This window comes from Ursus arctos, unplaced genomic scaffold (assembly GCF_023065955.2).
Source record: "Ursus arctos isolate Adak ecotype North America unplaced genomic scaffold, UrsArc2.0 scaffold_17, whole genome shotgun sequence".
In the NCBI taxonomy this organism is placed as follows: domain Eukaryota; kingdom Metazoa; phylum Chordata; class Mammalia; order Carnivora; family Ursidae; genus Ursus; species Ursus arctos.
In genome coordinates, this window is record NW_026622841.1 from 48,037,424 (window position 1) to 48,058,990 (window position 21,567).

Sequence of the window (21,567 nt, forward strand, 5' to 3'; positions counted from 1 at the left end):
CTCTCAGAGATCCTCAGCCTCCCCTCATCCTCCCTGAACAGCCAAACTTCTTCAAAGAACTGGCTACATTCACTGTTTCCAATAACCCCTCAACCTGCCACAATCTGTGGCTTCCTGGTTCACCAATTCACTGACAAGAGTTTTTGCCAAGATCACCAATGATTTATTTGTTGTTAGATCCAGTGACCACGCCCCCACCTCCCCGCCCCCATGAACACTTCTTTTCACAAGTCTTAATCCTACTTGACATGCTTGGCTTCCATGAAGTCATACTTTTCCAGTTTTTCTCCACTCTCACTGGCTACTCTTCAATCTTCTTCCTCTTCCCTAACTACCCCACCCCTTAAATTTAATTGGTTTTCTTCAGGACTCAATATGATATTTTCTTTTCTTTGCAGTCTATTTTTCATTGAATTACTACATACAAGCTGGTAACTGTACTATTTACCGAATCTAGACTCTCAACCTAGACTGTGTTCCTAATCTCCGTAGCTGTATACTTAAAGAAGCTACTATATATCTCTATTTGAATGTTCAACTGACACTGGATCAGATTTCACATTAAAGGGAAAACATATCAACTTCCCCACAAAGCCTGCTCTTCTCCACTGCTGACTAATTTAGTAAGAAGCTCCACTGTCCATTTGCTTAGGCAACTCTAGGAACACTGGCTGGAAAAAGCACAACCATAAACCACAGGAGCAGATGTTCAGATGGCGTATGCAAGAAGAAAAACAGGAGGTACTCTGAGCCCAGTAAGAGACTGGCCTATCTGAAGACCTTATGTAGTTCAACCAGTCGGAAGTGAGGACAAAAAAGCCTCCCTGCCTTAAAAAAAAAAGAGCTGAAGTGGCCAGGCGCTGTGAACGAAGTCCTCATTTATCTCGGGCTTTAAGTCCCCCACATTTATTTATATTGGAAGGTATTTTTTGATGGGAACAATGGACTGAAAATGGGAGTCAATAAGACACTGAATCAAGAGATGGGAAGGGACCAGTATGATCATTCAAGCTAACTGCTTCACACTATGCTTATGAAAACTAGATCACACAGCTAGTTAGTGACAGAGCTGAGACTAAAACTGACACACTCAATTGTACTCATTCTTCCATAATGTATATTTTCTAAGTTCTACTTTTCTTTGGTTATTTAAAAAATTACACCATTTACGTCATGCAACGGGTCAAATATTTCTTTGTTGTCTTCGTTTCTTGAACAAAGGGCCTTTTATCGTCCTTAGCTTTTACTGCACATCTCAGCTCAGGCCTCAGCATTCCTGATTATTATTCTAAACCTAAACAGGATCATGTTATTCTTCTTATCTTTATGTGCCTTTCTGTCAATAAACTGGACATGTAAATAATATTCCTGGTAAAATTAAACTCAAGTATGAAATCTTCCATTTCTATCACTTTACAGAAAGTACTTTAAAAATCTGCACTAGAAAAAATATTAAGAGCATTCTCATTAAAATAGTACTGATTTGTCATTATTAACACAGTATCAAGTTATTTAACTTTCAAATTATGAAAAATTTTAAATTTCAAAAAGGTACAGTTATGTAACATTCATGTCCCCCTAACCAGTTATATATCAAATCCTAACATTTTAACTTGTTCCACATTTGTTAAACAAATATTACTGAAACTGGTGAAGCCTCCTCTGTAACCTCCCTCTTCCGTTCCCCACCTTTCCCTCTACTATGATAAATGTTACCATGTATTCGGGGTTTATGATTCTCATGCATATTTTATACTATTACTACATAAGTAGGTATCTATAAATAACATACTGAGGTCTTTTGCATGTTTTCAAACTCTATACATGTTATTCTGCAATAAGCTATTTTCCCATGATATTATGTTTGAAATTTGCACAACTTAATACATGTAGCACTGTGCAGGGCTTGGCAAATTTCTGTGAAGGTCCAGTCAGTAAATTATTTTAGGCTTTGTGGATCATACAGTCTCCGTCACAACTACTACTCTCTGCTGTGGCAGTGCAGAAGTAGCCACAGACAACACGTGGCAGCAGTGGGCTCCACTAAAACTCATTTATAAAAACAGGTGGGAAGCCAGATTTGCCGACACCTGCTCTAGCGAACCCACTTTCAGTGCTTTGTAGAGCTCTACTGCAGACGTTTACCGTAATGTACCACTCAGTCTCCTGCTTAGGAACATTTAGGTTGTTCCTAAACTTCCGCTTACAAACACATAATTTACAAATAATGAATCTTCTTATGTATTTCCTTGTGCATGTGTGTGATTCTCTAGGGGCCACATCTAGGAACAAAGTTTTAATTTTGCTAATTATAAAATTGCTCTGCAAAGTGGCTGTATCAATTTATACTTCAACCAGCAGTGTATGAAAGTGTCCTCTCCCACACCTTTGCCAATACCTTTACGGTCAGGCTTTTTTGTTTTTGTCAATTTGGTAAGTGCGAAACGAGTACCTCATCATATTAATTTTTCTGGCTACTAGAGAAGGTTAGCATCTTTTATAAGCTTTTCAGCTGTTTAGGTTTCTCCGTAAGCCACCTGCATATACCATCGTTTCAGTTTTCCACTGGCTTGTCTTTTTATCAATAGAATGTTCGAGTATTACTCTTCATCATACAGGTGATAAATATCTTCTAGTGTGTGGCTGTCTTTTCACTTTGTCTATGGTATCTTCTGCTATTCCATACTTTTACATCTTTTTTTTTTTTTTAAAGATTTTATTTATTTATTTGACAGAGATAGAGACAGCCAGCAAGGGAGGGAACACAGGCAGGGGGAGTGGGAGAGGAAGAAGCAGGCTCATAGCGGAGGAGCCTGATGTGGGGCTCGATCCCATAATGCCGGGACCACACCCTGAGCCGAAGGCAGACACTTAACCGCTGTGCCACCCAGGCGCCCCCATACTTTTACATCTTTATATTAAAGGTATTGGTCCTTTCCCTCATGACTGTTGCTTTTTGTGACTCAAGAAATCTTTCCCTACTCCGAGTGTACATGTTTTTTTTTTTTTTTTAAAGATTTTATTTATTTATCCGACAGAGATAGAGACAGCCAGCGAGAGAGGGAACACAAGCAGGGGGAGTGGGAGAGGAAGAAGCAGGCTCCCAGCGGAGGAGCCTGATGTGGGGCTCGATCCCATAACGCCGGGATCACGCCCTGAGCCGAAGGCAGACACCCAACCGCTGTGCCACCCAGGCGCCCCGCGAGTGTACATATTTTATATATACTTTTAAATGTTTCAAAGTTTTGCTTTTCTCATTTAGACTTTTAATTAACCTGGAATTGAGCTTTGTGCATGTAACAAGGTATGAACTGGATTAATTTTTTCCATATGGGTGAGTTGTCCAAGCAACATTTATTAAGAATAATCCATCTTTTCCTTGCTAATTTATAATGTAACTTCTTTTATATATCAAACTTTCCAGTTTGTGCTTTCTAATGTTCCAATTTTTTCCTTCTTTATATTGTACTAATAATTACTTCACTTTTAATTATTTAGAGCTTTACAGGTTTTAATATCTGATAAAGCAATTGTTTCCAACTTCTTCCAATTTCTCTTACTTCCTCTTGGCTTTTTCATAAGAACTATAGTATCAACTTTTCAAGTTTCCTCAAAATATACATTTGGATTTGATTCAAAATACACTAAGTTTATGTGGATAAATGGTATTGGGTTTTCCTATAAGTATAGTCCTACCGCTCCATTTTTGTAATTTTCTCCATGAAGATTACTCCCAGCCATTCGTTTTCATTGCTCGTTTGACTTCCATTTTGTAACTGGTTACTTCTAGGAACACCACTGATGTTTCTCTTGTAACCTTTCTGAAGCCTCCTTAATTCTACTAAGTTTGCTCTTCTCCTAGGTTTTCTCTGTAGACAATTACTTGTCTTCAAATAGGGACAGTTCAGTTTTTTCTCTTCAGTAATTATAACTCTTATTTCTTTTTTGCTTATTGAAATGTCTAGGTCCTCCCCTATTAAGTTGAACAGAAATATGGTTACTAGACATCCATGCCTTGCTCCTGAATTTACCAGGATTATTTCTGAAAGTCTGATCATTAGTATGATACTTGCCACAAGATTTTTATTAATGCCCTTAAGTTAGGAAAATCCCCTTCCACTTCTGATTTGATTTGTATTGAATATTAGATTTTACTCTAAGAATTTTCTTGGCATCTGAGACGATCATAAAGTTTTAAAATATTTAAACCTTTGGGGCGCCTGGGTGGCACAGCGGTTAAGCGTCTGCCTTCGGCTCAGGGCGTGATCCCGGCGTTATGGGATCGAGCCCCACGTCAGGCTCTTCCACTATGAGCCTGCTTCTTCCTCTTCCACTCCCCCTGCTTGTGTTCCCTCTCTCGCTGACTGTCTCTATCTCTGTCGAATAAATAAATAAAATCTTTAAAAAAATAAAATAAAATAAAATAAAATATTTAAACCTTTAAACCTTAAGGCTGTTAATTTGGTATTAATGTTGAACTTACACTCCTAGGATAAATCCTATTTAGTCTCTACTTAAAAAAAAAACTACCTTTGAGTTAAAAAATTTGTTGAGTTAAAAAAAATTTTTTTCATCTCTACTTGTGAGATTGATATATATACTTTTTTTCCTGTTCTGTCCATTGGGATTTTATTTAAAAGTTACATCAATCTCATATTAAGGACTTGGTTGCTTTTCTACTAATCTCTGAAAATTTTCACTTACAGTAAGAATCATCTTTCCTTGAACTGCTGCTAACATGTGAGTAAAAAAATCTGAGCCTGATGTCATTCGAAAGGTGTCATTTTGACTACAATTTCTCTAACAGTTATTTGTTTATTCAAGTTTTCTATTTCTTTGTGAGTCTATTTGCTGATTAAATTTTTCTAGTTACTATTTCATTAGATTTAAAAACGTATTAGCAGTTGCTCAAAATACATTCTCTTACATATTTTCAATATTTCTATATTTTCAATTATGTCCATTTTTATTATTTATTCATCTTAATAATGTTGTTTACTGGTACCTTTTCACTTTTTTTCGTCAGGCCTGACCTATAAAATTTTTATAAAAATTGTTTCTGTACATTTTCTCTTTTAGAAAAATAGGGCTTTTGGTTTTACCAAAGTGTTCTGTATTTTCTTTGATCTACTTCATCAATTTGTGCAATTATTATTATTTACTTCTGCTTTAAGATTCTGTACCTAGCTTCTTGAATCGTATTTTCAATTCATTCATCATTCTTAAATTTTTCATTAATGCATTTAAAGCTGTAATTTTCTCTTTATCTTTCACTTTATTTGTAACCCACACATCTGACATATAATATAGTTGTGCTATACAATATCTTTATAACACATTTAGAGTTTCCATTTTGATTTCCTCTTTAATTCCTGGGGAAAGCTTTTCATGTTTCTATATATTTACCTCCTTTTAAGCCATCCTTTTTATAGTTCTTATTTAACTGCACTGTGGCCAGAGAATATGTTCTGCATGATACAGAATCTTTCAAATTTGCTAAGGTTTCCTTTATGGCCTAGTACACAGTCAAATTTGGTGAATGTTCCATATGTATTCAAAAAGAAAATTACCTCTATTTGTTGTGTACAGGTTTCCATATATACTACAATAAGTTTATTACTTTTATTGTTCAAATCTACCATACACTTCTTAATACTTGTCCGCTTGATCCATCAGTAAATCAAGATTATTTTTGTTGTTCAAATCTTCCATATACTTACTAATCTTTAGTCTGATCAACCCATCAGTTTTGATAAAGGCATTTTAAAATAACTCATTATAATTGATGATCTGCCAACTTCTCATAATTTTACAAGTTTTTTCTTAATAGATTTTGAATGCATATGAGTTCATGACATCTTCTTGGTGACTCATTAATGTAGTGTCCTTTATCCTACTTAAGCTCTGTGCCTTAAATTCTGTTTTATTTGGTACTTACGTAAGCTGTTTTTTTTGTTTTGTTGTTGTTGCTGGTTCTTGCTTGGTGTGTCTCTTTCCATGCTAACATTTCAACCTTTTTGAAGAGTTTTAAGGCACATATCCTATGTGGATGGAAATTGTAACATGCTCCCAATATTCCATTTGTTAAATTTCTCCTGTGTTCTTTTCCACATAAGTTTTAAGCCACTTAGGTCTATTTTGTTTCCTTAATGCAGCCCTCTGGAATTACAAAGCTCAGCTATATACTGCAAATGAACTAGGAAGGGTACAATTCTAAGACACAAAACTCTTTAAAAGGAAACTGCTGCTCCCTGGAAGACAAATATACCAATGACAATTGAGTGCATGGGACGCTGAAAGCATCTGTATAGATGTGAATCTGTTTTACTCTTGAGCCATTAAGTGAAATAGGCGTCTACATCCTTATCTGAGCAGTTAGAATGTTTCCTTTCCGTGGAATATAAGGGTCCTATATATAATCTCTAGTTTGACTAAAAATAATCAATTTTAATATTAATTTAATAATTTCTTCTGTTGACTGAGTATTAGGTTCATTTTTTTTCTTTTTTGTAAAAGCCCACTGAATTGTGGGTCAGGGAGTAGGAAATAATATGGCTGCAGGAGTTGCAGATTTCTCAAAGAAAAGTAATGAGTATATGAGTATATAGTACAAAACTAGTCAACTGTGTGTCTTGAGAGATTTCTAGGAAAGATAAAATCTCTCAAGTATACTAGAATTCCTTCTTAAATTGTTTAAAGGCACCACTAAGTTCTTTTTTTTTTTTTTTTTTGAGAGAGACAGCACACACATGTGCGGGGGGGGGGTGGGCAGTGGTAGTGGTGGTGGTGTGGAGGGACAGAGGGAGAGAGAATCTCAAGCAGATACCCTGCTGAGCGTGGAGTCTGACACAGGCTTGATCTTAGGACCCTAAGATAATGACCTGAGCCAAAATCAAGAGTTGGACGCTTAACCGACAGAGCCACCCAGGTGCCCCAGCACCACTAAGTTCTTGTATTTCTGGAAGAGCTGTGAAAAACTCTTCTCAGACAATTAAGAAAGAAATAAGCCAAAACTCCAAATGCTTTGAATATATTCATTTTCTCCCCAGACTGGGAGATATAGGTTCCAGAGTCATTATTTTACAAAGAATGCCATCATTTAAACTTTTAATTTACAGAAACGTTAGATGTTGAATTAGGGTTTAGCAGACTAAATTGTAAAATAGTTTTCTACCTGGAATAGATTCATATATCTTATTCAACTAAATTATCAAACATTTGGTTTCCGAGGAGAAAAATAATATATAAATTATTACACAAAAACTAAATTATAAACTTAAAATAGTACTATTTACTAATAATTTAAAAACTTTCTTTAAAAACAAAGTTAAAAAAAATGAAAAATCTAAAAAAAAAAAAAATGAAAAATCTAATATCAGTTTAAGGATTTCAGTGTCCCTGCTGAGTTACAGGATAAAGAAACGTATGTCCACAGAAGAGCAGGAGATGTTACCTGTCAGCTCTTTTGCTTTAGTTAAAAAGGTCACTTAAAGCAATGGTCATAAATGAAAAGATTTTAAGAAAACCTTCTGTACTAATACTTTTAAGGAGATTTAGAGGACTTAATATCCCTCAGTAAAATAAATACCCAAAATTTACATTTTAAATCTCTTCCCCTTAATACATCTAATTAATGTAAAACACAAATTATTTATTTTAGTAAATGCAAGACTTCTTTTTGGCCTTCAAAAGCCTAAATTAACTGGAACTTCCTAAACAATATAGGTTATGTTGTCACCCCTACAAAAACTTAGGATTACTTACACAGGTGAACGAAATTAAGTTGTGATTAAACAGTCAATATCCATATAATGGTTTTCATAAACCTCAGACAATACTGCAAATTATGTGACTCTACTGAATACTCCTAAGCTATCTGGTCAAGTTTCAATAATCTGTAGTTTCCTTAAGAAACTTCCAAAGAAATTAAAATTCAGATATGGAAAGAAATAAAAAGTACCTAACCACTATGTAATTCCTATGTGTTTTAACCTAAGTCTCTTTGACTATCTATAAACACATTTATCCTTCGGAACTCAAATTAAGATGATGAAATCAACTGTACTTTTAAACATACTTGATAAAATTATTTTAAAGACTAGAGTTTTAAAACTTTAATACTGTCATTAAGCATACTGTTTGATATATTAAAACATATATATTAAAGTATATTTAAAGTTTAAAAACAGTGGGACGCCTGGGTGGCTCAGTTAGGTGGCTGCCTTCAGCTCAGATCATGATCTCCGGGTCCTGGGATCGAGCCCCACGTGCTCCTTGCTCAGCGGGGAGTCTGCTTCTCCCTCCGCCTGCTCTGCTTGCCACTCTCCCTGCTTGTGCTCTCTCTGACAAATAAAATCTTAAAAAAAAAAAGGTTTAAAAACACCAAAAGGAACCTGATTAACTCTCAGAAAGACAAAATTAAGTCCCTGGGTATTCAGTCCATTCTCAAGGGTAGCAAAATGTTCTTTGCCTTCCATACATTGTCAGGTGGTAGTAATCACTGCCCTCATCAAAGCACATTTTCTTTTCAAAGAACTGTTTACATTTATGAATATACTGATTACTTTATGCTTTTGTGTAAATCGTGACTATGTAAAATGAGATGAGAGCTGTCATTTCTAAAGGAGCAAATATTTTAATATTATTATTAATAAATATTAAGTTCTCTTAATAATTAACAGAAATGATTATTAGTTTCTATTTCTCTGGCTAATGACATAGCAAGGCTGGGCCATTTCTCATTCTATTTTTGCTCTTATCTTTATCTTATCAATTAACCAGTCTTCTCTGCCAACTCTTCTAGACTTTGTCCTTCTTCAGAATCAGGCTCCAAATCCATGGCCTACATTCCTTTTGTACCCTTTCTTTAGCCTTTCCTAGATGGCTGCTTGGTAGCACCAGAGAACAGACTTTTTTTTATCTTGCTTGCATAACCATAGCTTGAATCACACACAGAGGGGATTCTAAAAATAATAGAGTGATGAGTACGCTCTAAATTTTCCAATATGCTCAATGACATTTAAAGAGCTACCCTATTTGTCAGCCACACAAAGTACAAAAGTGTCACAATACAAAGCATAGCTCATGCTTCCCACTTTGAGGACCGCTTCAGATAAATCTTATTCATATAAAAAAAGTTAATTACATAAAAAGGTAATTGCATTTATCTTTTCAGATGGGTGGGTGCATACCCACATACTAAAACTGACATAAGTGTCAGCAAAACACTTCAAATTGCAAAGTTTATAAAGCCCTAAAGATTCATCAATGCCTTCACTGCCCGCAGCAGAGACAGGCAAACATCCAAATAAAACTCTGAAAAATAAAGTAACCCAAAAGTTTGTACATAATTCAACTGACGTGTCTAGACACATTGTCTGTAGCTTACACAACAGTGAGATCTATAACCTGGTCTCTCTCCTCATGAAATATTAATGGCAGGACAATAAAGTTTCCATTTACTTTCCATTCCTCAGTGGCCACCCAAAGCCCAACATGGATGTGTCTTGTGTTTGATTATTTCAAAGCCCAAATCAAGTCTGTCAAACCATTTTAATCGCAGCTGTGAGAAGCCCTACCAGCTGACTCAGATGGGCAATGTCAAGACGTAAAGGCTCGATGACTGATTTACATCCAGGTTCATTAGTAGAAAATACCGCTCCAATCCTGCTGAGTCCTTACATGATTTTTAAAATGTAAGACCTTTCTCCATCTTGAAACTAAAAGAAAATGTCAGCCTCCGCCTATTTAACAGCTTTTGCTACGAACTTTTTTCTCTTAAGGCACAGGGACCAACAATCTAGTTTCTATTTAAATTTCAGACCATGATAATGACCTGCAAGAACCTCACGGTAAAGTCCTGGAATTTGCTGGAGAGCTGGCTCTATCTCTGGCCTGCAGAAAAAGAAAACTCGAGCCATGTTCCAGAGCTGTACAAAAACTTCCCAGACCTGTCCAAAGGGAGGCTCCCTTGAAACAAAATTATGAGACAAAATTATAGGATACGGATTAGCCTGTTTGTTCCTAACTAAGCTGTAATGTGTGTCATAAAGGAATAGACCTATCTTTGCCTTCAACTGCAAAGATTCAACCTCGGACACCTCTCAAATGGATACAGAAAGTACAAAAAAATTTAAGGCAGAACAACTTTCTGTCAGAACTCTCTTTTTTTAAATGGCCAAAAGTCTCTGAGAGATCTGCACATAATGCAGAGTCTGGGCAGGTTGTTAACTTTCTTTTCTCCATGAACAAGAATGGCCTTAATGATCACGCTAGGATCAACAGTATGGGACTGTGGGCAGCCACCGCGGTAACTGCTGGCTGCCAAGTATTCCACCTGCTCTCTTCCATTTGGACACTCAGTCTCAACTGTACGGAGTTAGTACTGTAAGAACTGGGCAGTCCAGTTCTAGCAGTACTTTTTTCTATGAGAACTCAAAGATACAGGAATACATTCCTCTAACTATCATGTTAATGTCATGGTACTTAAATATTTTAAAATGTTGGTTCCGCTTTAACATGCTACATAGTGCTGAAGGAAGACTCTCTACGACACCAGTGCCTTTCACGTGGGTATGATAAATTGGACAATTAGAGGTGAAATTCTCCCTTAAAAATTTCTGACTATGACTGTGGACTAATCTTAAAGATCAGGTACTTCTCCACCAAAAAACCCAAAAAGAAAAAAAAAAACCCAAAGTCCTCAGCACTACATTTAGTGACTGCTATTCTTGAATTATTTTACTATTCTAACAAGAAAACTGTATTGTAAGAACTTAGTGTTTGCAATCATACCCAAGACAGCATAAAGAAGTGGCCCTTGAAAATCGCAATACGACTTTGTTTCTAGAAGAAATATCCCTCTTTGAGAAATAAGGTACGATAACTTACAAAGACACCTATTTGTAGAACCCATGCCTACCTGTGGTTACCCTATAACTGGCCTGTCTATAACTACAAAGGTTGTAGCATCCTTTCCATGCACTGTATCCTGATGCTCCCTATGGAAAAGTATGATCACATTCATGCAAGCAAAACACAATGTTTCTGGGAAATAACATTCTCATCATATGTGTGAGTATATCAAATGGATTCAAAACATTGTGTAGAGTATTATAGAGATGTGGAAGGCTTCTTTCAGTGGAACAGTAAAGCTTATAAAATGGTGCATACTTTTCATGTTACAGGTAATGCGCTACACATACTTTCACTTGGATACTGAGTAGTAAACACTGGAAATGCACTGTAAAAATATGAAGAACGTACAAGAATACAGATCTAAATTTAAGATAAAATTGTTGCTTAAGAGACAGTAAAGAAGAAAACTAAAGATACAAAACATTACATGCTTCACATTCTCTGTTACAATTCTCTGTGCCTTTTCTCTTTTCCATATTATAAAGTATGAAGCTTCTCAAAGCTTTTACTCCTGATGGTATAAGTAATGGAATTCCAGAGCTTAACCCTGGAAAGCTCATGGTCTCCTAACTGCTGGCGAAAGAAAGCTCACAAAGAATCAATAAAGAAACTACTCAGAGTGCCAGTTCTGAGAAAGTGGTGTATGGAAACCAGTACAAAAGCACAGATTTTTATACTCCATATATGGAGATCTCTGAAAGTGTGTATTCTTGTTTTCTATTATTAAAATGTCCTTGGAAATGTTATTTATACAAAGAACTTTAAGAACATCCAGGGTTTTGAAACAGCTGTCATGTCTTGAAAAATGTAATCGGTAATTCCTAAAAGTATACAGAACTTTTACTGGTTTTATTTTGGAAGTTTTTTTGCCCCAACATTATTTAAATAGACATCTAAGCTTTCTGAAGTGTGTCTTTAGGAAGGTTCTTTGTTAAAGCTAGAAGAGCTTTGGGATTTTCTTCCCCTCTTCTAAATAGGGTAAAATAAAAATTTTGAATTCTTTATTCAACTGAAGAGTTTTTATATGTTTCAATTAATAAATATGGCCAGATTTTTAAAAATCCATTCTGATAATGTCTTAAATCTGTTTACATTTGCTATTATTGATATATTTGGATTTATTTCTATCTTTTTGTTTTTCCTCCCTTCCTGCCATCAGTTGGGTTTACAAAATAGTCTATATTTCTTCCTGTGCCCCTTTTAGCTCTTTGCTGTTCAAGAGCTACAGGTTGTTTTCTTTTGGTGGTACCCTTTTAATATATATGATGAAGTCTAAAGTTATTCAGTATTTCTTTCCTCCTCCAGATGATTATAAGGATTGAAGTATATGCTTAAATTGCTCACTAAACATCTGTTTTTCCTTGCCATGTTATTATTGTCATCTAGTTTAAATTCCACAATAGGAGTTTTTAAAAATCAGTTTTTATGACATTTTTGTTTTTAATCAATAAATTAACTGTTTTTCCATTTTCGTGATCTCCACTACTTTCTGTATTCCACTCCTTTCTTACAGGTTCAATTTCCTTCTTCCTGGAGAATATCCTTTGGTAGTTTTTCAAAAAGAGGGTCTTAGAGTGGTATGTTTTCCTAGTCAATAAAAATGTCTATTTTGGCCACAGTCTTGAGCATTTAGTTGGGTATGAAATTCTAGATTGATAGCCCCCCCACCTTAGTACTATAATACTTCACCACTGTCTTCTGTCCTTTCTAGTATATTTGTCTTCCCCCACCCCCCCGCTTTGGTGGCTTTTAAGGTTTTCTTTTTATCCCTGGAATTATAGCATGATGTACTGAAGTATGGATTTAACTTTCTTTATCCTGCTGGTAGTTGTAGCATATTTTTAATCTGAGAACTTGATATTACCTTCAATTCTTCTCAATATAGTTTTCCCACCATTCCCTCTATTTTGTTCTTTAAAAATCCTATTGGATATTTGCTGGAATTTCTCTGTCGACCATGCATTACCCTTAACTGCTCCTTCAGGTTAACAAACAACCCCCACCCCCACCTCTGTTTCTGGGTGTTCTGGGTGAACTTCTTATCATTATCTTCCAGTCACTAATTCTCTTTTCATCTATGTCCAATCTATGGTTTAATTTTGTATGTTCTGCTTTGGTTTCGATGATCACATTTTTTATTTCTAAGTCTCTCAATTAGTTGTCATATTCACCCATTCTATTTCATTTCTGCCTGTTTCAGTTTCACAATTTTTTATTCATTCTCAATGGATGCTATATCATCAATTATCTCTTTGATTATCTAAAACATGTATTTTAAAGTTTTTAACATCATGGTCAAGCCGTGTATCTGGAATAAATACATGTATATCCCAATAGTTGATTTGGTTAGTGATCTGTCATAGTATTAAATTTCTTTATGAATTCTGGAATTGCAATGTATCAGAGTTTTGAATCAGAAGCTTTTGCTTTGTTTACTTCTCCTTCTTTCTCCCTGTGTACATCCTTTCTTGTCAGTAGTTTCGCATTTGCTTCTACCAGGGTGCCTGGAGTCAAGTTTGGAAAAAGTCTTATGATGAATTTCTGGAGCCAACTATTTCATTAGTATATTGAGGATATCACATATCCAGTCCAGAGGAAGCTGACACAAAGCTGAGTCTTTGTTATCCTTAGACCCAGGGCTTCCTATGAATCCACGGCCCTGGACAGAAGACTGGTAACATTTTTCCTTAGCTTCTTTTCAAAAGTGGGTAAAGTTCCACCCCAGTTGCTGGCTTCAAGCAGTGAATCTGGCTCTGGTCCCTGGTCGCACATGAAATACACCTGCTGTCTATCACTTGCAGCCAAACTCCTGGGTGCCACCACCTGCTTGGGATGGGTCCAGCAGGCCTGAGACTTCAGTTTCCCTTACTACTTGGCGTTTCTGGTCCATTAAGATATTTTTCTTGTTCTGGAAGGCCAACTTTGTCTTTTGGTTTTCTCCTTTTATATATTACCTGTCATTTCTATGTGTTTGGAGTAAAGGGAGTAAGTCAAAACATACACTTAGTGTGCCATCTTGACTGGAAAATTTACACAATCCCTTAGCATTGCATCTGCACAAAATGTATTGATTAAACTGTATAAATAAAATTATCAGGAAATGTTTAAAACCCTTATCTGTACCTAAATGACAAACTAATTACAAAATATTGTTTCCATAAATACAAATTAAATCTTAACTTTAGGTTCAAAATATATACACTCGAAAGTAATTAAACTGAAAAATAAGCCTACAAAACAGACAATGCAGAACTTCTTTTACCTCTGAAATCAGTCTTGTGCAAGGAATTCACACGACTCTCAAACTAGTATTCATCAGCTTTAACCAAAAATAAACATTTCTATGAAACTTAACCTAAAAGAATATCAGCTAAATAGAAGAAAAAAAGACCACTATTTATTATGCTTAGTAAAAAAGAAAAATTCATACCTTTTCACTTGTTAAAAATTTTGCAAAATATACATGTTCTCCTCCTGTTTTTAATTCTTCCATCTTTTTCCTGGAGGCCTGAGTATCATCTAATTTGTAACTTTTAAAAACAGCTAGAACTTCTTCAGAATACTGCAAAGTAAAAATACCAATTAGTTTTATCTGGCACTCTTTTAGTGCTTTTCTATATCAAAATACCTAGAGTTTACTCATAGTTAACCACGTATGCACATTGTAAAGCACATTAAACAAGAAAAACTATGATGGCAAAATTCGATTAAAACTACTTGGTATGAAGAGTTCATGGTATTGTCAAAGTAGGAATAACTCTACTCCTGAAGAAATGTAATTTCTTATGTAGTTTGTGTAAGGGGCAAACAGAGAAAGTAATGCTTTGAAAGTATACAGAAATTTACCAGTGAAATTAGATGTTTAACCAGCTGTGGAAAATGCTCAAGCATTTCCTGTGCTAAACGCTGTGACCAAATAAAACAATGATGTCAAATCCTATCCAGTTGGGGAACAATTCTGAACGCTTTCTCACTCACCACTTAATCTGAACACATACCACGTTACTTTTAAGAGTTACCTATTTACCGTGGATTATGACTATAACCAAAAAGAACAACTGATATTTAAGTAGCCAAGTAAAAGAAATACAGAGAATTCTTACAAAACAAGGACTACTCATATTTTTTCTGACAGTAAGTATGTTAGGCCTGTTAACTTTTTTTTTTAAGATTTTATTTTTAAGTAATCTCTACACCCCAAGTGGGATTTGAGCCCTGAGATCAAGAGTAGCACGCTCTACTGACCGAGTCTGCAAGGTGCCCACAGGCTTGTTAACCTCAAAAATAAAACTACTGGGGTGACTGGGTGGTACTGTTGGTTAGTGTCTTGCTCTTGGTTTCAGCTCAGGTCACAATCTCAGGGTTGTGAGATCGAGCCCCATGTCAGGCTCTGCGCTCAGCATGGAGTCTGCTTGAGATTCTTTCTTCTTCTCCCTCTGCCTCTCCCACTTGTGTTCTCTCTCTCTCTCTAAAGTAAATAAACCTCTTAAAATAAAATTAAACTGCCAGTTATTTCACCAGCAAAAAAATGGGTTTATTTGGGAATAGGTGAGAATTGCAATCTGGGAAAAGCAAGCTGCAGGTCTGGGAGAACAAAGATGAGTGCTCTTTTATAGAGGAAAGGTGGAGTTAGGAGGGGCTGTTATAAGCTAAAAGTCCACTGGAGTAAACTGGGAGTTCCAAGTACAGTGGCTTCTCATTGGCTGAGCTGTGACTGCCTCTCATTGGCTGAGCTGTTGCTGAGAGAGGAAGAAATCTTCCTTCCTTCCCTTGGGATAGTAAAGTACTTTGGCAAGGTCCACCTCTTCCAGTTGGCTCTGCAAATGACAACTAGTGCTGAATGTGAGAGTCCACCTGGCGGGTTTCCTGATTCCATTTTAAATGAGGTTTCCTTCTATTAATTTTCACAGGCTAAATGGCTCATATGGTCTCAGTCACACTACTCAAGTCTGCCATTACAGCATACAAACAGCTACAAGTATTAGCATGGCTGTGTGCCAATATAACTCTGTTTATGAAAACAGGAAGAAGACTGGATTTGGCCCAGGGCCATTAGTTTGCAACCCTTGTTCTAACAGGATACTTGAAATAATTTTGTGCAAAGACAACATATTCAATAAAAATTCATCAACTCATGGTGACAGTACTATGTGAAAACAAACAAAAAATCCAAGGCTGTAATTATGAACTTTAAGATGGCTAAGTTATTTATGAACTACTCCACAAAATCAGTGGTTAACATTACGAAATAGGCATAAAAATGTAAGAGGTAAAATTATGTAATTAAAAAGTATGCTGGAAAAGAGTCAAGTTTTGCCTCTGCTATTAACTGTAAAATACTGAGTTTTGGATAGTCTGTGATTGGCAACTCACCTTAAGAAAAGTTTTCCATGAAATCTTCTCATAGCATTGTACAGGGTTCCTGAAGTAATCCTGAAGTGACCAGAATTTTCGATACAGGTTGTAATCAATTGGAATGGAGCTAATAAAATAAAGGTTAAATAAATCACTTAAGTTCTTTTAGAAATTTCTAAGCACTCTTAACTTTTCTTAGGTCATACACCCCTTTAAGAAGCTGACAAAGTCTATAGCTCCTTTCCCCAGAGAAGTGCACATTTATACTTATACAAACTTTTATAAACAATTTCAAGGGATTCATAACCTATGCCAAAAGCTATAGCATGAGACAAATGTGTAAAATATGTATCAACTCAGTATTATAAAAAGCCTTTTCTTTAGTGTCTTTATTACAGAATTACTAATTCAACTTGCAATTTCACTGTTACAAATCTGCAGTGTCAATACATTCTTTTAATTTTTAAATTTACCAAAATCATTATACTATGTTTTAATTTTAAAAGTTAAACATTTCAGACTTTTTTACCCAAGAGATTTTTGCTTTTAACAAAATCTTCTATATCATTCAAACAGCCATTATCAAAAATGGCTTAGGTATTGACTATTTCATATCCTCAAATATTCACAAAAATTTTCAACATCACCTCTGTTAAAATTAATTTTATTTGTAAACACAATTGGGTACTACCTTCTATTCTTTCTAAAGAAATCTTAATAAACTGAATCTATGGATTACAGTTAGCATTTTTTCTAGGCATCACAGCCGTACAAGTGTTCCAAGGAAGACTGTAATTGCATGTGGGAAACAGGAAGGGGGTTTAGTGATCCACACAACACTATGATATTAAGAGTCTTACCTTCTCCATTCTGGTCAATAATAGAAAGTAAGTAATCTTCCACTCTTCATCTTTGAAATGATATATTTAAAATTACTTTTTTAATGACTAGGGAGTATCAGGGGCCATATCATAATGCATTTTAAAGGATTATAGTAAAGTAAAATGAGTATAATTTTTGTCATGTACTTTTGAAGTTTTTTTGGGGGGGAAAGTAATGTTTAAAAGACTAAAAAATGCCTTACTTTATATATATATAAAGGAAGGTGAGAGTAGGAAAGTAAAAAATAATTTGCTAGTGTAAAAATCAGTTTTCTACAAAAATGTCTGAAAAGGCATTAGTTAAGAATGAAAAAGGGAAAAGTAGTTTTATAACACTTGGAAACACATTTGATGAAGATTCTCACCATATAACTCTAATTCACTTATGGTTAAGATTACAAACTATAAGTTGGTATCATAAAATACCTGTTTAAAGAATTTTATTAAATTTATGTTAATTGGCACATCAATTTAAAAAACCCACATACATCTACACACATAGTAACAGATCACTTATCTTACAGTCACACTTCTGACAACTCTTAACTGTCTGGAACAAAGCTGTGAACTTGGCAATAATTGAAAAAGCCCTTGGTCTGCAAGGAAATAGCAGTCACAGAGTGCATGCACTTTATTTTACAAAAGAAGCCTGAAATTATGCTGAGGTACTTACCCAGATTACAATCACTTTGGATTATGTATAAAGGTAAATAATTAAGCAAGCTAGCTTATTTTGATAAAAGAAAACTAACTTTGCTAGAGCAATTATTAGTATTTGAAACATGTGGATCTTGCTTCAAATCAATAATGAAGAATACTGACAACTTTTATTGACCAAAATCCAGCACCTGCCAAAAGTTTTATTAAGAACCAGCAGTATTTCAAAGAATCTAATGGGCATGTTAACTTTCACTCTTTCTACACTCTTTCCTAGTAACAACTCTGAAAATAAGAAAACAATGATCTGAACATCAATTGACAAACTATTTTCTGTAACTGAAGCAATTTCATTGATTTATAACAATAAGATTATAAGTCTGGGATTTCTACAGATCAAGTTAAAAAAAAAAAAGAAAAAAAAAAAGCTACACACACCAGAAAACCCAAAGCCACAAAAGGAACATTTTCCAAAATGTGCAAGTAAATTGGAAAAAGAACAAGCCACATATAAAATGATTTACACCCATGAAATAATATAACTGATATTTGTGTAGTTCTATACACTTAATAATGTTTTTGAAACAATACTGCTTTTGAAAATTTTATATAGTTTTATATATAGTTATATGCACACACACAATGCTACTCAGTTACCACATATATGAATATAATAAACACCTCTTGAAATGTAGTACAATGAAAGTTTGCCTGTTAAGAAATGGGACACTACTTCTAATCAGAGAATGAGAATTATGAAACCATTACATGTTCCATTACTCTTTCAGTTGCCACAAAACTCACAATTTAATGCTTGATACTAAAACAATCTAAAGTGTTAATTACCATCTTTTACCTGTAAAAGCTTCTGCTCTCTCTCCTTTTTAGTTGGCCTAGTATTTATCTGAGGTGCCTCACAGAAGAAATTCTGAAGTAGTATTAATATATGACTACTAGGAAACTTATAGTTGAGGCACTAACATTTTTAAAAAATCCTCTCCTCTGAAAGTTCCAATCCATGCTGTGCCTCCACGGCTTTTCCTTCATGTCTAAACATCTTGAAAGAGTTGTCTACACTCAATGTCACCACTTCTTTAACCTCCTTTAATGTTCTGACCCACTGCAATTTGCCTTCTAACTTCACCATTTCACAGATACATTTGGATTCTGTACTTATCCAAACAAAGCAAATGTGACTACTTTTTGTATATGCAAACCATAACAAATTAAGTAAGAGTTATTGTCTATTTTAACCAAGATGTTCTGCAACTTGACATATTTAAATGTTGAATTAGTGATTTTATAGAACATTACACTGGAATTTTTTTTAATACAAAATTTTTTACAGGTGTATTTCAGCCAAATCTGAAATGGGCTTCATACTGTAGACACATAGGTAATGTGTTCTTTGTGAATTATGGTGCCTAAGACAATCTGGTGATACAGCTGGTCACAAAGTAATTTCCCAAATAATCTCTTCCTCCATTCAAAAAATAGTGAAGGGGACTGAAAGGTAAAACTCGCAGTTTTAAAATAAGTAAGTCACTCGAATGTAAAGTATAGCATACGGAATACAGTCAACAATCCAACAATATCATAATCTCATGGTTGACAGACAGTAGCTAGATTTATCCTGGTGATCACATCCTAATGTATATAAATGTTGAATCACTGTGTTGTATGCCTGAAACGAATGTAACATTGTATGTCAACTTCATTTCAATAAAAAAAGGACACATACAAAAAAGAAAATATAATGATTGTGACGGACTGAGAGGCAGCTGAGTGCCGAATCCTGTTTAAGTGATTTTTCTGCAATTGGGACTACCTTGTAAACAATCAATGGGGCTGACATATCTATAAAGGCTTTGGCAGAGTCTAACTAGACAAAACTGCACTGGGCAGAATTAACACTGTTCTAGCGCTTTGCATGTATCACTATATATAACATCAACAACTATGGTAACAAAAAGGATAACTACGTTGTACCTTAACAGACCATGTTCGAGCAGCATCTCATTTAATAATCTCAACAAGCAGGTAGGTGGCATTACTACATTTTAAAGATACTGAAACTGAGTTGCAGTGAAGTTAGGTACTTGCTTAAGGTTACACAACTAGGACTGGAATTCAGCCCGGAGCCACACTACTCTCAATGCTTCTTTGGAGATATGTGTTTGAATCTGAAATCTGGGATGCCACAAATACGTCTCCCTGTGCAGATATTGGAAACTCTTCTTGATCCTCCAGAAATTCAATTGCAACTGATGATAACTTTTGTCACCTCAGACACCTGGAAGTGAAAATCTTCCTTCATATCTCCCTTTTTCTCTTCCTCATCGCTTCTAATCAGCATTAAGAAGGAATTATTTGGCAAGGAAGCATAGAGTTAGCAGACAAAAAGGAAACGAGATGGGAGTGGAAAGGGGAGAAGACAGAAAGAAGGTTATTTATTCCTCCAACTTCATTAAAAAGTCAGCTCATTATCCACAGGCACTAGGTCCACCAAGTTAAATGGAAGGAAAAAGGGGAGGAGTGCCTAGGTTGCCTATCCAAATGTTAGGAATACGCATAAAGTAGGCCATGTAACTAATGAACTCTCTGCATGTGATTTAGAAACCAACTAACAGAGCCTATTAGTGATTCAGGATTTATAATTTGAAGTAATATCCATAAAAAATACAAATAAATCTGTAAGCATGATTTGCTTCCTCTTTGTGTATATCCTGACACTAGTACTTGTAAGTCATTAAGGTATTAGTTTTGTAAATCACGAAACCTGAACTTCTAAAACTCACCAAGTTGTTGGAGCTTCATCATCTCCCATTTCACCTTCTTCTACATCCATTCCTTCTTCTCTATCCTCAGTGTGCTAAATTTAAAAAAATGTACAGTCTGTCACAAAGCAGTTGTCAGGCAGAAGACATGCTGGAATAACATCATTCTCACACTGCTAGACAAACACTGTTAGAGAAATCTAGTTGCACTTCTGTCTAGACCTACAGTTAATCTTTAAGACAATGGCAATTCTATGTGACAGGGATCTGAAAACTCAAGGCAGTACGACAATGATATAAGATAGTCATGAAGATACAGTAGAAAGTTTTAAATCAATATTTCCCCAAACATGGTTTGTAGATTCCCTATGGGATTAAAGGCCTATGGCAAAATACATTTTAGAAATATATACAATGACCTTTTAGAGAATTGAGATCATTAGTATATTAAGAACTCTAAGAATTGCAGTAAATAACTCAAAGCATACTTAAGTAGTTTTGTCCCCAACTTTAATTTGACCATAGAAATTCTCCCCAACCCCACAGAGAACTCTTATTATTGGGGAACACTTTAGGATATGCTGAGTGTCTAGCTCTATAGTGAGAAATTCAAAATAACAAATTTACATGAAATAGTCCAAGAAGTACCAAAAGATATATAAAAGTGAAAGACAAAATTTTTAAAAATCTTAAGTAAAGTCAACATCATCTCCAAATTGGTAATAATTACATTTTAAGGAACAAATTATGTAAGATAATCTAATTTACAGTGAGATATTAGTTATACCTAATTAATAATTTTTAAAACTTCGTACTTGTTCCTAAATGAAGAACAAGTGCTAAATGTCCAGAAATTTGCCAACTCCGGACTGTCTTCTGGATAGATCATAAATAATCTTTAAAAATAAAGTTGATTATACCTGATGTCCTTTTAAAAATCAGTGGGCAAATATGGATTATTTAACAAATGGTTCTGAGAT

The 21,567-nt window shown here is 35.0% G+C and overlaps 1 protein-coding gene across 1 annotated transcript in view; it reads right to left on the reverse strand.

The window, feature by feature from the left end:
* The window catches only part of THOC1 (THO complex subunit 1), a 52,835-nt gene that overhangs the window by 14,786 nt on the left and 16,482 nt on the right, over nucleotides 1-21,567 (reverse strand). The window contains exons 9-11 of the mRNA XM_026496059.4: nucleotides 20,609-20,682; nucleotides 16,291-16,399; nucleotides 14,348-14,479 (exon numbers count right to left, since the gene is read on the reverse strand). Coding sequence (XP_026351844.1) covers nucleotides 14,348-14,479; nucleotides 16,291-16,399; nucleotides 20,609-20,682 — 315 coding nt within the window. The remainder of the gene's footprint in view (nucleotides 1-14,347; nucleotides 14,480-16,290; nucleotides 16,400-20,608; nucleotides 20,683-21,567) is intronic.